Consider the following 12,387-nt stretch of genomic DNA (forward strand, 5'->3'; position numbering starts at 1 on the left):
AGTTTCCTTCCCTTCCCTATTGGTTCCCTGTGTATTTTGCTTTATTTCACTTTGTGTAGCCTTCATTTCTTCCTTTATTTTGCAACTGAGCTCAATGAATTCTGTGAGCATCCGGATTACCAGTGTTTTGAACTCTGCATCAGATAGGTCGTCTATCTCCATGTTGCTTAGCTCTTTTTCTAGGGCTTTGATCTGTTCTTTCACTTAGGCCATATTTCTGTGTCTCGGCAGGCCTGTTACTTAGGAAGGGGTGGGGCCTTAGGTACTTGTCAGGGTGGGGCAACCCTCTGTACTGCTTGTGGTGCTATGGGGGGGAGTGGAGTCAGAGAGGGAACAATGCCACTTGCTTTGCTCTCCTCCCACGTTCTGTTGCTTCCCCCACTACCCACAAGTGGATTGTGAACTCTCCTGTGAGCCTTGGAGTTTCTCCCACCGCCACCACTCCCACAGATTTTTACAGCCAGGGGTTTTGAATCTTTAGTTTCCCATGCTGAAACCCTGGGTTTCGCAGTCTGTCTCGCTTCCCTGTTGTTCCTTCCTGCTTGTCTGCACCCGAATGTGGGATCGCCCGCTGGGTCCACCACCTTGCCTTGCTGCAGGTCCTCTCCACCCCAGCTGCCCATCTCCGCCCTCCTACCTGTCTGGGTGAATGTTTCATTAACTCCTTGGTTGTTGGACTTCCATGCAAATGATTTTCTGGTAGTTCTGGTTGTTCTTTGCTTTTAAATTGGCTTTTATCCTTCTTTTGGTTGTGCAAGGAAGGGAAGCATTTCTGCCTATGCCTCCATCTTGGCAGGGAAGGGGGAACATCACTTTTCAAGATTGCTCAGACACCAACTCCTTAATCTGAAAATTGAAATACATCATTAAAGTCACTGTATAATAGAAATGGCCACAAACACATGAAAAGATGTTTAACATCAGTCACTAGGGAAATTTGAGTCAGAATTACAGTGAGATAGAGCTTCACACCCACAAGGATGGCTATAAGAAAGACAGACAACAACAAGCTTTAGAAAGGATGTAGAGAAATGAGGACCTCCATAGATTACTGGTAGGAATACAAGTGTTTCAACCACAGCCTGGCAATTCCTCAAAATGTTAAACATAGAGTTCCCATATGACCCAGCAATTCCACTCCTAGGTACCCACCCAGGAGAACTAAAAACATGTCCACACAAAACCTTGTACATGAATGTGTACAGCAGCTTTATTTATAGTAGTGAAAAGAGAGAAACGACCAAATGTCTGTCAGCTGATGAATGGATAAATAAGATGTGCTCTAACCATGCAGCAAGATATTATTTGGCAATGAAAGGAAACGAAGTACTGAGACATGCGGCAACACTGCCAACCTTGAAAACATTTAGCTAAGTGAAAGAAGCCGGACTGACAGGCACACGGACACATGCTGTGTGGCTCCAGAACAGACAGCCCACAGGGACAAGGGGAGGACTAGCAGTCCCCAAGGTCTGAGGGGCAGGGGGATGAGGAGTGGCCACTGTGGCCATGGGGTTTTGCGGGGAGATGTTCTGGAATCAGATGGTGGCGATGGTTGCACAGCTCTGTGAATAGACTAAAAACTCCCGGATTGTGCACTTCACAGGGGTGAATTGTATGGTATGTGGTTCGCATCTCACTAAAGCTGTTATTTTCAAAAAATCACTGTATAGACTTGTTCGATTCTTGATTGAAACCAGCTGATTTTAAAAGACTTGTAGAAAACAACCTGGGAGGTATGAACACTGACTCAGCGTTAAATATTAAGAACTCATTGTTAATTTTATTTGAGATGGGATAATGCTGTTGCAGTTATTTAAAAACTACCTCTTAGAGATACATCCTGAAGTCCTTACGGGTGAAACGACAGGACAGTGGGGTTCGCTATTAACTGCAGCGGGGGCTGAGCACAGCACACCGGGCTGCACACAGGCCATGTTTGTCAAAGCCGGGGAAGGCCATATGTGTGTTCTTCACACTTTTCTCTCTACTGTTGTGTATGTTGTAAAATTTCCATAACAAAAATGCCTTAAAATTACTTTTCAGAAAGAAAATGAAGGAAACAATAAAGAAAAAAGTCAGTCCTTGAGAACTTGTTAATTCGTATCCATAAGAACCACCCTATAGGATCGTCTCATTCCTAGAGCCTCTGATTCCAGCCAGGCAGAGCCCCCGCTCCCCTGGGCACCCCCAGTGCTTGACTCCTGCTGGAACAGCCTTAGAGTTACTTGTACTCTTGTCTGTTGAATTACATTGACTGTATAAACATATATTGATTACAACTTCAATCCTCAAAGATTCTCAAGGCTGGTCATCCTAAATAATTTTTCTTTTTGGTGATTGAGAGTTTATCCCTTACTTAAAATTTTAAACATTTTAATATTTTGGATAAAAACCTTTGTGAAGTATATTGCATGATTTTTACCCTCCTAGTAGTCAGTATTGATCAATTGATCTACCCTATGTGAAGTTTTTTAAATTAATCTTATGGAAATGAACCATTGTGCTCATTATAGTACCGTGGTTCTCACACGGGTTTTCAGCTATAAGGTTGCTTGTTGCCTAAACCATATGACCCCTGGTTGCTTTGAGTGTTTTTTGTTTGTTTTGCTTTGCTTTGCTTTTGTTTTTTAAATCCCTTATTTTTGTGGAATTTCTATCCCTTCATTATCTTTTCTCTGTGTCCTTAGAGTGGCCTTCCTTACCCATTTCTAAGTTGCTACTTCTAATTTAACATATATGTGAAGGAAGTAGGTATCTAAACTTGTTAGAGTTACACATACAGTGACCATACTTTCTGTTTGTGTGGATTGTCCTAGTGCCTTTATTAACAGAACCCTTTAAAAATTCTAGATTGTATCCTGGGTTTCAATAATAAAGTATCCAATCATCCCAGTTATGTGTCAAACAAGAGTATATCTCTATCACAAAGACTGGTGGGCTCACTTATCTGTCTTCCATTCAAGTGTTAAACTATAAGGGTATTGTGGGTTCTCTTCAACATTCATTGAGCATCTGTTAGGTGCCATGCACAGCACTGGTCCTTGCTCTCTGGTAGCTTGTAGTACAGCAAGGTGGTGAGAGAACTATTCACAGGTACCCAGAACACAATGCTCTGCATGTGTAAGGATAAAGGGAGAGCATGCACTTGGGTACCCTGGGGCCAAAGACCCAGAGTCTCTGGTCCAGTTTGGTGTTTGTGAACCGCAGCACGACTGGTACTTGTAGCCAGGTAATTCTGGAGTTGTTGTTGTGGGGCTGCCCTGTGCACTGTCGGACGCTTAGCAGCATCCTTGGCCCCTACGCACTAGATGCCAGTAGCACTCCCCTAAGTCATGACAGAAAATGTCTCCAGACATTGCCAAGTGCACCCTAGGGGACAGAACAGCCCAGGGTTGAGAACTACACTAGTCCAAGAGGCATGAGGGCAGTGTTGGGAGACTGCAGGTGATGGAATGGGGCAAGGTGTTGTAAGTAGAAGCTAGTCAGACCAGGAGGGAAAGGGGTAGAGGAAAGGGCTTTGCAAGCAGAGCCTAACAGGTTAGGAAAGGGGAAGGCTAGCAGTTGAGAGGACAGATGGAGTAGGGAGTGAGACAGGATTAAAATCAGGTCAGTACTATTAACCTACCTATTTTGTTCGTTTTTGTACTTGTTTTCCTTGTTCTTCTGTGATTTGGTTAGTTCAAGGTCAAATTGACAGCTTAATTCTGAACAGATAAATGCAAAAGCACTTTGTGGACTCTGGGAAATATTATTTGTATGCAAATTATCACTATTATTACCTTTACAGCAGACAAAAACAATGCACTTTATGTCTTTACTCTGTATGCACTCTTCAGTCTTTAAAAATTCTGAAGAACAGCATGGTGTTACTGCACTGCTCATTAAACCACTGTTTCTCCGCTTCAGAGTCCACTCATACAGTGCACTCTGTTGTGATGCTCTGCAAGCCTCCTTTCTCCTTGGCCAGCAGGCTCCTTGTTCGTCTGGGCCAGGAGAGGGCACTAGAGGGAGAGCTAGAAGGCTGGAACTGGGGAAAGGGACTCCTAGTGCCCTAGCTCTCAGCGTCACCCTGACGATGATGTTTCATCCCAGCAGCTCGGTTTGTTTTGGTCGCAGCAGCTCATTCCGCTTTCCTGATGGACCCGTGAGCCAGCTTCGTCATATCTCTTCAAAGACCAGCACCATCAGCTTGGGATGTCCTCTTGCCCCTTCCTCCTAGCCTCTAAATGTTAGTAATTAAAAAAAAAAGATTTTATTTTTAGAGAGAGGGGAAGGGAGGGAGAAAGAGAGAAACATCTATGTGAGAGAGAAACACCCATCAGCTGCCTCTCCTACGTGTCCCAACTAGGGACCAACCCCAAGCCAGGCACCTGCCCTGACCCAGGATGGAACAGAAGCCCTTTCACTTTGCCAGAAGTTGCCCAATCAACTGAGGGACACAGGTCAGGGTGGACATTAGTAATGTCAAATTCTCCCCGAGATTCCCCAGAAATAGGGGTGGTAGTTGCTTCCTGTAGTTACTATTCTCATAATACTTCTGTTCCCTTTTCAACTTTTACATTGATGAATCTTCACTAAGTTATTTCCATTAAAATAATCAGTGTGACTTCTCTCCCCTACTTGGACTATGACTGCCTTAGTGTTTATTATTTCCAAGCCAGAAACAGCAGGACAGCCAGTGCAGAGGAAGAAGCAGGGAATCAAGCTGAGGATGTTCCATCTTGTGTGTGTGACCAGTCTCCACAAGTAGCTACTGGATCGATTGCCTCCTGAATCATACGGGAACCACGCAGAAAAGCAGCCTGAAGTCTTTTCTGAACAGTGTAGAAGCACTTGAAGAGTCTGAAAAACCACATCGTCAGTGTCCACTGACCAGTGGACAAGAAGGTGGCCAAGTGGGAATGACTTGGCACTGATTCTTTAACAATTCTGGAAGCTGCAATGAGGAATAAATCCTCTTGTTCCTGCTTGGGATCTGTTTGCATGTTTGCACTTGCTCTAATGTTAATCTGCATAATATGCTGGGCAGAATAACCTCTTTTGCTTTCCTTTTGTCAAAAAACATTGAGGTCCTATTTTGCACTCATAAAACAAGACAAAAATGAAAAATTCATTCTAACAAAAAGAATAAAATTGAGTAGTAAGGATATTTTCCATTTTTCTGTACTCCCTATCATTTATTAGGCAACTAGTATTAAATCTTGCTTTGTTGAAGGCAGCTACTCAAGTTTACTTGTGGTTTTCATTGGAATACTATGCAGCATTAAAAAAGAAGGAACTCCTACCTTTTGTGACAGCATGGATAGAACTGGAGACTATTAGGCTAAGTGAAATAAGCCAGTCAATGAAAGACAAATACCATATGATCTCACTTATAAGTGGAATTGAATGAACAAATAGACTAACAACCAAAATAGAATCAGAGACATGGAAACATGGAACAGACTGAGAGCTGTAAGGAGAGTGGGATATGGAGACTGACTGAGAGAAGGTGAAGGGATTAGTCAAAGAACATATATGCATGGCCCATGGATCTGGACAACCATGTAGCTATTGACTGTGGGAGTGGGGGACTGGCTGGGTGGAGGGGGGCTAAGGGGAAAAAATTAAGATAACTGTTATAGCATAAACAATAACAATTTTTAAAAATCTACTTGTGGTATTAATGTGAATTTAATTTCCAACACATTCCTTCTTTATTATTCTTTGAAGCCTTTTTATGTGAAATATTTTACATATACATAAATATATGGTTTAGTGAATTATTATAAAATAAATATCTATATAAACAGCATTAAAAGTCAGAAATAAAATCTCAAAAGCACTCTCCCCCAAAGTTCTGAACCTGACTCCCAGAGCTGACCATTCTAACTTTATGATAATCATCTACTTTGCTTTTTTTTAAAGATTTTATTTATTTATTTATTTTAGAGAGGGAAGGGAGGGAGACACAGAGAGAGAGAGAGACATCAATGTGCGGTTGCTGGGGGCCATGGCCTGCAACCCAGGCATGTGCCCTGACTGGGCATTGAACCTGCGACACTTTGGTTCGCAGCCCGCGTTCAATCCACTGAGCTATGCCAGCCAGGGCTACTACTTTGCTTTTTATTCAGCTTTCTCTGCTACGAATGCATCCATGAATTTAACAGGTCAATTTTGCCAGCTTTAAATTTTTAGATACAAAATCATACAATGTTTTATTTTTTTACTCAGTATGTATTGTTAAGGTGTCTGTGTGTCATTTCATGCAGCTGTAGTGCACTCGTTTTCACTATTGTGCACTGTGCCAGTGTACGGAACACCACGGTTTAATGAGCCATCCTGTTATTTCCAGTTTGGGTGCATATGAACTCCCACTTTTTTAGGGTAAATATCTAAAAATGAAATTACTGAATCACAGGATACACATATCCTAGCTACTGTCAAGCCATTTTCCCAAAGTGGTTGTTCGACTTCACACTCCCATGCGCAGCTAGGGCCCTTGCTTTCCATCCTCTTCAACGCCAAGCGCCATCAGATACTCTGCCTGTCTGGTGAGTATGGAGTCATATCCACTGTGGCTTTCATTTGTCCTCTTCCAATTAGTGATGAATTAAGCACCTTTGTAATCAATAAATATTTACTGGCCATTTGGATTTTTTGTTTTATTTTTTAAATTTTCATTGAATTAATAGGGGTGGCATTGGTTAATAAAATTACATCGGTTTCAAGTGTGCATTTCTGTAATTACATCATCTGTACGCTATACTTTGTGTACACCAACCCAAGTCAAGTTTCCTTCCATCGCCATTTAGCCCCCCTTTCCTCTCTGCTACCTCCCCACGCCCCCTTCATTTGGATTTCTTTTGTGAAATTCCTGTTCAAATCATTTGTCCATTCTTCATTAGAGTCTTTCCCTTGAATTGGAGAAGTTCTTCACCTATTCTTGGCGATATTTGTTGCAAATATCTCCTCCCACTTGATGGCCTGCCCTTCCTCACTTCCCAGCTTTGGGAAGCAGGCCTGGCCTGACAGCAGCCTCACCAGAGCCCTGCGGGGTCCCGGGGCTGCCCTGCTGCCCCATCTTCCACGTTCCCACCCTGTCCGCCTGAGCAGAAGGTGTAGCCTCCCCGCGGTGTGACCTTGCTCACCGCGGGCCACGCCGGCGTCGCTGGGGGCCTCGGTCTCCAAAGCAACGCGGGGAGACGCGGGCGGGCAGGGACAGGGGCGGTGCCCAGCGAGGCCGGGCGGGGCGGCGGCCGGGAAGAGTCGGGGCTCGGGGTCGCGGAGGCGGCGGAGGCGGAGGAGCGCGGGGCAGGTGAAGGCGGTTGCACCCGGAAGGGGTGGGCGGTGCGCCCCGGGGACGGAGGCAGGAGTGGAAACGGGACAGGGACCCGGGAAATCTCAAAGAGCCGGCCCCCGACGGCATTTAGGACCCGGACAGGAAGGGCGGACCGCGGCCGAGGCAGGAACTAGGGTCCGGGGGGCCTGGGGAGTGGGTGGGGCGGAGCGCCGGCACCTGAGCCGGCTTTGGTGCCCAGACTCTGAGAGACGCTCTGTCCTCGGTTAAGACCGATCTTGGGCTCCAGCCCCGCCGGACTCCGGCGCGTGTACTGGAACTTAAACCGCCCATGCTGTCTCCCATGCTTTGTCCATCAGAGAAAAAGCAAAGGGAGAAAACAAATCCGAACGCGCCTATGCGCAGCTTCTGGCCTTTTCCAAAACGGCAACTTTTTCTCTCCCATTCATCTCGGTGAGCGCAAGCGGCGTTCCCTTTCACTCGCCGCAGGAAATTGATTCCTCCCAGGGCTAGCGCCTAGACCCGCGGTATCCCTGTGGGGATTGTTTACCGAGATTTGTCAGTCTCTCTTGGTCAGGAACTTAAGTAGAAACTGTTGGGCCGCTAGGGAGTCACCTCCATTACTTTGAAAATGCTCCCTTTTTCATTGAGCCGACCTACAGGCTTCAACTGCTGTAGGGCCGGCCTGTGTGAGGTTAGGTAGGCCTCCGCAGGATACCCAGCTCGACCTGTGGTATTTCGCTTTGCTTTATTCCTGCACTCACAAACGTCGTTAATCTGTGAACAAAAAAAGTATTACTTTTATGGACATTTTTTATTGATTAACTGCAACAGACACTATCTCATTTAAGAAGAGAAGTTGAAGAAACTAATGTCATGAGGAAGCATTTTCCAAATTGAAATATAGTGACTGTTTTAAGCTTTTTCTTTAAGACCCCTAGTACAGTGACTTGAAGTCGTGCAGTAAAACATGTTTTAAAACCTTCGGTGACTTGATTGATTTGCTGCTTTGTAAAAATATCCTTAAAACCAATAGTTCATCAGCTTGCCAACTTTAAATTAATACAGTAGAATGAAATAGATGTTATTTTTAAAATGAGAGACAATACAACAAACCAGTCTGTACACTCGACAATAATATTTCCATATGAATGTTACCTTTTGTCTGTTTTGTTTGCTAGGTGCTTTTCTCCAAGGAATTGATGATGTTTCTTGGGAACGTTAGCAACAAAGTCAACATAAGCAATGCCAGGAATAGGAATAAGGTCATGTTGTTTAATTAAAATTAGGATCTAGCAAAAAAAAAAAACCCAAAAAACAGAAACAAAAACAAGAGCAAACATTTTAAAGCAAATTTTGCAGTAATCTCTGATGTGGAAGGTTTCTGTAATCTGACCTAGAGAAAAAAATGGCATAAAGGCAGTGAGAGAGAAGACAGACCAGAGAGAAATGCTGGGTGGAGATGAAAGGGAGCACAATCGGAAGCCATCATCTCCTTTCAGTCTGCGGTGAACTCAAAGCACCCTTTCCATAAACTGCCTTCTGGGCCCTCACAACAGCCTTTCGAGGTGGGGAGGGCTCACTCGCAGTGACAGCCTTAACAGAGTGAGAAGAGACCCCAGCTGTTGTTCAGGCCGATCTCCCAACACCCCTTGGGGCAGCATCTCTTCCAGGTAGGTGGACATCCAGCCTCTGCTGTGAATTGCTCAGTGGTAGAATTCACAAGATGGCCAAATCTTTTGTTGAACAGTTAACCATTTATATATATATATATATATATATATATATATATATATATACACTGTATTGATGTCGATCTCCCTGTAATGACCCCCTAAATTACACATTCTGATCTAGTAGCAACCTGGATACCAAAAAGACCTCCCAATGACGAAGCTAGCCAGTGCAGGTCTAGGAACCAAACAGCTTCCCTCTGTACAGTTCTGACTATGGAAACCACACTCTTGCTCTCTCTGCCTCCTCTGCTTTCCAGAAGACAGACCATGAACCTGTTTTACTGTGTCCATGAATACAACTGAACAATGGCATATTTGTACCAGTGCCCTGGGTATTTGAAATAAGGCCATCAAAGTCCTGTCTGTAATTACCACTTGGCGTGTCCAGGCTTATCTGTCAGAGGGCCTTGGAAGCTGGAAAAGGAATGTGCTTCCGCAAGCCATTTGATTTCCTCAGTGAAGTAAGTGTCCCTTGATTACCCAGGCTGGTTTGAAGCTCTTCATCACATGTATTCCTCCAGAGAGAAAAACACAATGATATTGCCAATAGACCTTCCTCTCACACACAAAAGGGTGCACATGAAAGCCTGCAGATAATACAACAAGGTTTTTGTCCTCATCTAAATTTTTGATTAACATTGTGATTAAAGAGATTTCAGTAGTCACAGAGTAACATAAATGTAATTTTTTTAGGTAATGCTTTTATGAACCACAACTTTAAATATTCAGCCAACTGCTCCTATCAACAAAAGTATCCCTGTTAATTTTTGTATTTTTTCAAGATGAGTCATAGTAAATTAATTCCCAAGCTATCTGTTCAATCTCCGGTCTATCATGCCAACTTAAAAGTTCAGTCCACAAAGTTACCTTTTAAGAAAGAAGACGAACATCTGATTTCAAAAGACTCCCTGGAAGCTGATTCAGAAAGCCTCACTCAAGAGGTTAATTCCCCATCTGAACTTGAAGACAGAATCCAGGACCACAATGTGGAGACTGACAGCTTGGAGGAGGAAAGCCGTCCACAGGATAGCCTTAGTGAGACAGAAGAGGAAGCAAGCAGAAAGGCAGCTCAGGTGGCCAGCAAGGACAACCTCCGTTCTTGGGACAGTGGCATGAAAAACAGGTAAGAAGCTGTCTTGTATAAGATACCAGTGCTTTCTGAAGTGTTAAATAATTACTGGCCATAATGCCGTTTGAGAGTGAGGTCAGGCCCCCATAATGAGCCTGTCATGTGTGTGAGCTAGGTCTCCATGCATCAGATGGCAGCTCAGAGCCGGGCTTTTGGCCATAGTCATTGTTTATATTTAAAAATATGCAAAAGGCAAGGAGAGGTATTAATAAGGGCATTTGCTTTTCTTGTGTTCCTTATTTCCTGTCCATATTCCAAGTGTCTCCACTGCTAATATAGAAAAGTGCCATAGCTTGGGGTCAGGTGGTCTCGATTCAGTCCAGGCACTGGTGTTTAGTGTATGATGTAGAATAATTACTTATCTCTTTCGCATCTCACTTTTTCTTACCTGTTAAATGAACCATCCTGTCTTTCTCCTAGGACTGCTATAAAGGTCTGTAAAGTACATTCTGGGGTTAGGTACCTCCCCCAGGGCTTATATAATCATATAAAGATTCAGTTGCTAATAATCAGTATTTTTGTATCCTCACCTCAGGACATTTTTTCATTGCCTTTAGAGAGAGGAAAGGGGAAAGAGAGAGAGAGAGAAAGGGAAACATCAATTGGTTGCCTCCTGTATGTTCCCCAATCAGACTTCAAACCCACAACCTGGGTATGCGCCCTGATTGGGAATTGAACCTGCGACCTTTTTGGTCTACAGAATGGTGCTCTAACTGAGCCACATGGCCAGGGCTCTAATAATCAGTGTTGATGAGGCATTAACTTTATGCTATGAGCTACCAAACTATAAGAAAAAATAAATTTGTGCAATATTACTCCTAGTGTTAATGAAAATGTAAATGTGATAGAATATAGAAGTTAAAAGCTATTGATTAGAAAGATGTTTTAGTGCGGTGCTGAAGTACATAGAGTCTGAAACAGACCATGGGGTTCAGATTCTTCCACTTACTAGCTGTATGACCTTGGCCAAGTCCACTTAATCTCTCTGTGCCTCCGTTTCCTCATCAGTAACAATGGGATAATAATAATGGTTACTTCAAATAGTAATTGTGACACTAAAATAAATTATAAATAAAATATATAAAGTACTGAGAACAGAGACTGACTATGTTGTATATGTGTTAGATTTTTTTTAAATTAGGGGTAAAATATATTCAGGAAAGTTTATTGACACTCCTAGAACTTGGTTGGGTAGGGTTTTGGAGACAAGGTAGACTTGGTAAAACAAAACAAAACAAAACAGAGTGACATGTGTGGCATAGTAAGGAAAACTGATTGATGGCAGGGGGTCTGTTCTCAGTGTAGGGAAGGTGCGCCGAGTAGGGGCCTGATCATAGAGGCCATACTAGAGTGAAAACAGCTCCTACTCCAACAGGGCACCAAATACAGAACTCAGATGACTCATCCAGGAACACAGTCACAGCAAGGGCTCAGGGCTCTTTTGAAACAGAATTTGAGCATGGTCCTCAGCCTTTTTTTTTTCCTTTCTTCTTTCCATCCTTCTTTTATTCACTGGGAATGTTGAGTTGAATCAAGTTTACAGGGGATCTCAAAATACATTACAAGTGATAAATTCTGTCAATAAGGCACAGCCCCAGTGCTGAGGGCAACAATGGGCTCAGGAAGGCTTTAGGCAGCCAGCCACACCTGGTGACTGGAGGGCCTGCCAGGAGGAAAAGATGCAGGTGCCTGGGGAGGGCCGTGAGGTAAAGCAATGTTTTTATTTAAATTATATTTTACTGATTATGCTATTACAGTTGCCCTGATTTTCCCCCTTTGTCCTCCTCTAACCAGCACCCCCCACTCCCTAAGGCAATCCCCCCACCATGGTTCATGTCAGTGGGCCATGTGTATAAGTTCTTTGGCTACTCCATTTCCTATACCACACTTTACATCCTCAAGGGTATTCTGAAACTACCTATTTGTACTTCTTAATCCCCTCACCTCCCATCCATTCTGTTACAACTCCCTCCCATCTGGCAACCATCAAGACACTCTCCTTATCCATGATTCTGTCTCTCTTCTTCTGTTTGCTTAGATTGTTTTTTAGAGTCAATTGTTGATAGATTTGTATTTTTTGCCATTTTATTGTTCATAGTTTTAATCTTTTCTTAAATAAGTCCCTTTCACATTTCATCTAATAATGGTTTGGTGATGATAAGCTCCTTTAGTTTTTTTCTTGTCTGGAAAGCTCTTTATCTGACCTTTGATTCTAAGTGATAGCTTTGCTGAGTAGAGCA

At 43.4% G+C, this 12,387-nt stretch overlaps 1 protein-coding gene and 1 long non-coding RNA gene across 6 annotated transcripts in view; both read left to right on the plus strand.

The window, feature by feature from the left end:
* Window positions 1-3,800: 3,800 nt before the first annotated feature.
* Window positions 3,801-5,097, plus strand: LOC118497878. Its single transcript, XR_004900391.1, has 2 exons — window positions 3,801-4,231; window positions 4,665-5,097. It is a non-coding gene; the product is annotated as an uncharacterized LOC118497878 (long non-coding RNA).
* Window positions 5,098-7,235: 2,138 nt separating this feature from the next.
* Window positions 7,236-12,387, plus strand: part of JHY (junctional cadherin complex regulator) — a 94,494-nt gene continuing 89,342 nt past the window's right edge. Inside the window, exons 1-2 of one of the 5 annotated variants that reach the window (XM_036013703.1) lie at window positions 7,236-7,300; window positions 8,464-10,141. In XM_036013703.1, the coding sequence (XP_035869596.1) occupies window positions 9,801-10,141 (341 nt within the window). In that variant the 5' untranslated portion in view covers window positions 7,236-7,300; window positions 8,464-9,800. Of the gene's footprint in view, window positions 7,301-7,321; window positions 10,142-12,387 lie in introns of those variants that run through there. The other 4 variants (XM_036013706.1, XM_036013704.1, XM_036013707.1 and 1 more) reach the window with 4 other exon arrangements.

This window comes from Phyllostomus discolor, chromosome 13, assembly GCF_004126475.2.
Source record: "Phyllostomus discolor isolate MPI-MPIP mPhyDis1 chromosome 13, mPhyDis1.pri.v3, whole genome shotgun sequence".
NCBI classification, from domain to species: Eukaryota; Metazoa; Chordata; class Mammalia; order Chiroptera; family Phyllostomidae; genus Phyllostomus; species Phyllostomus discolor.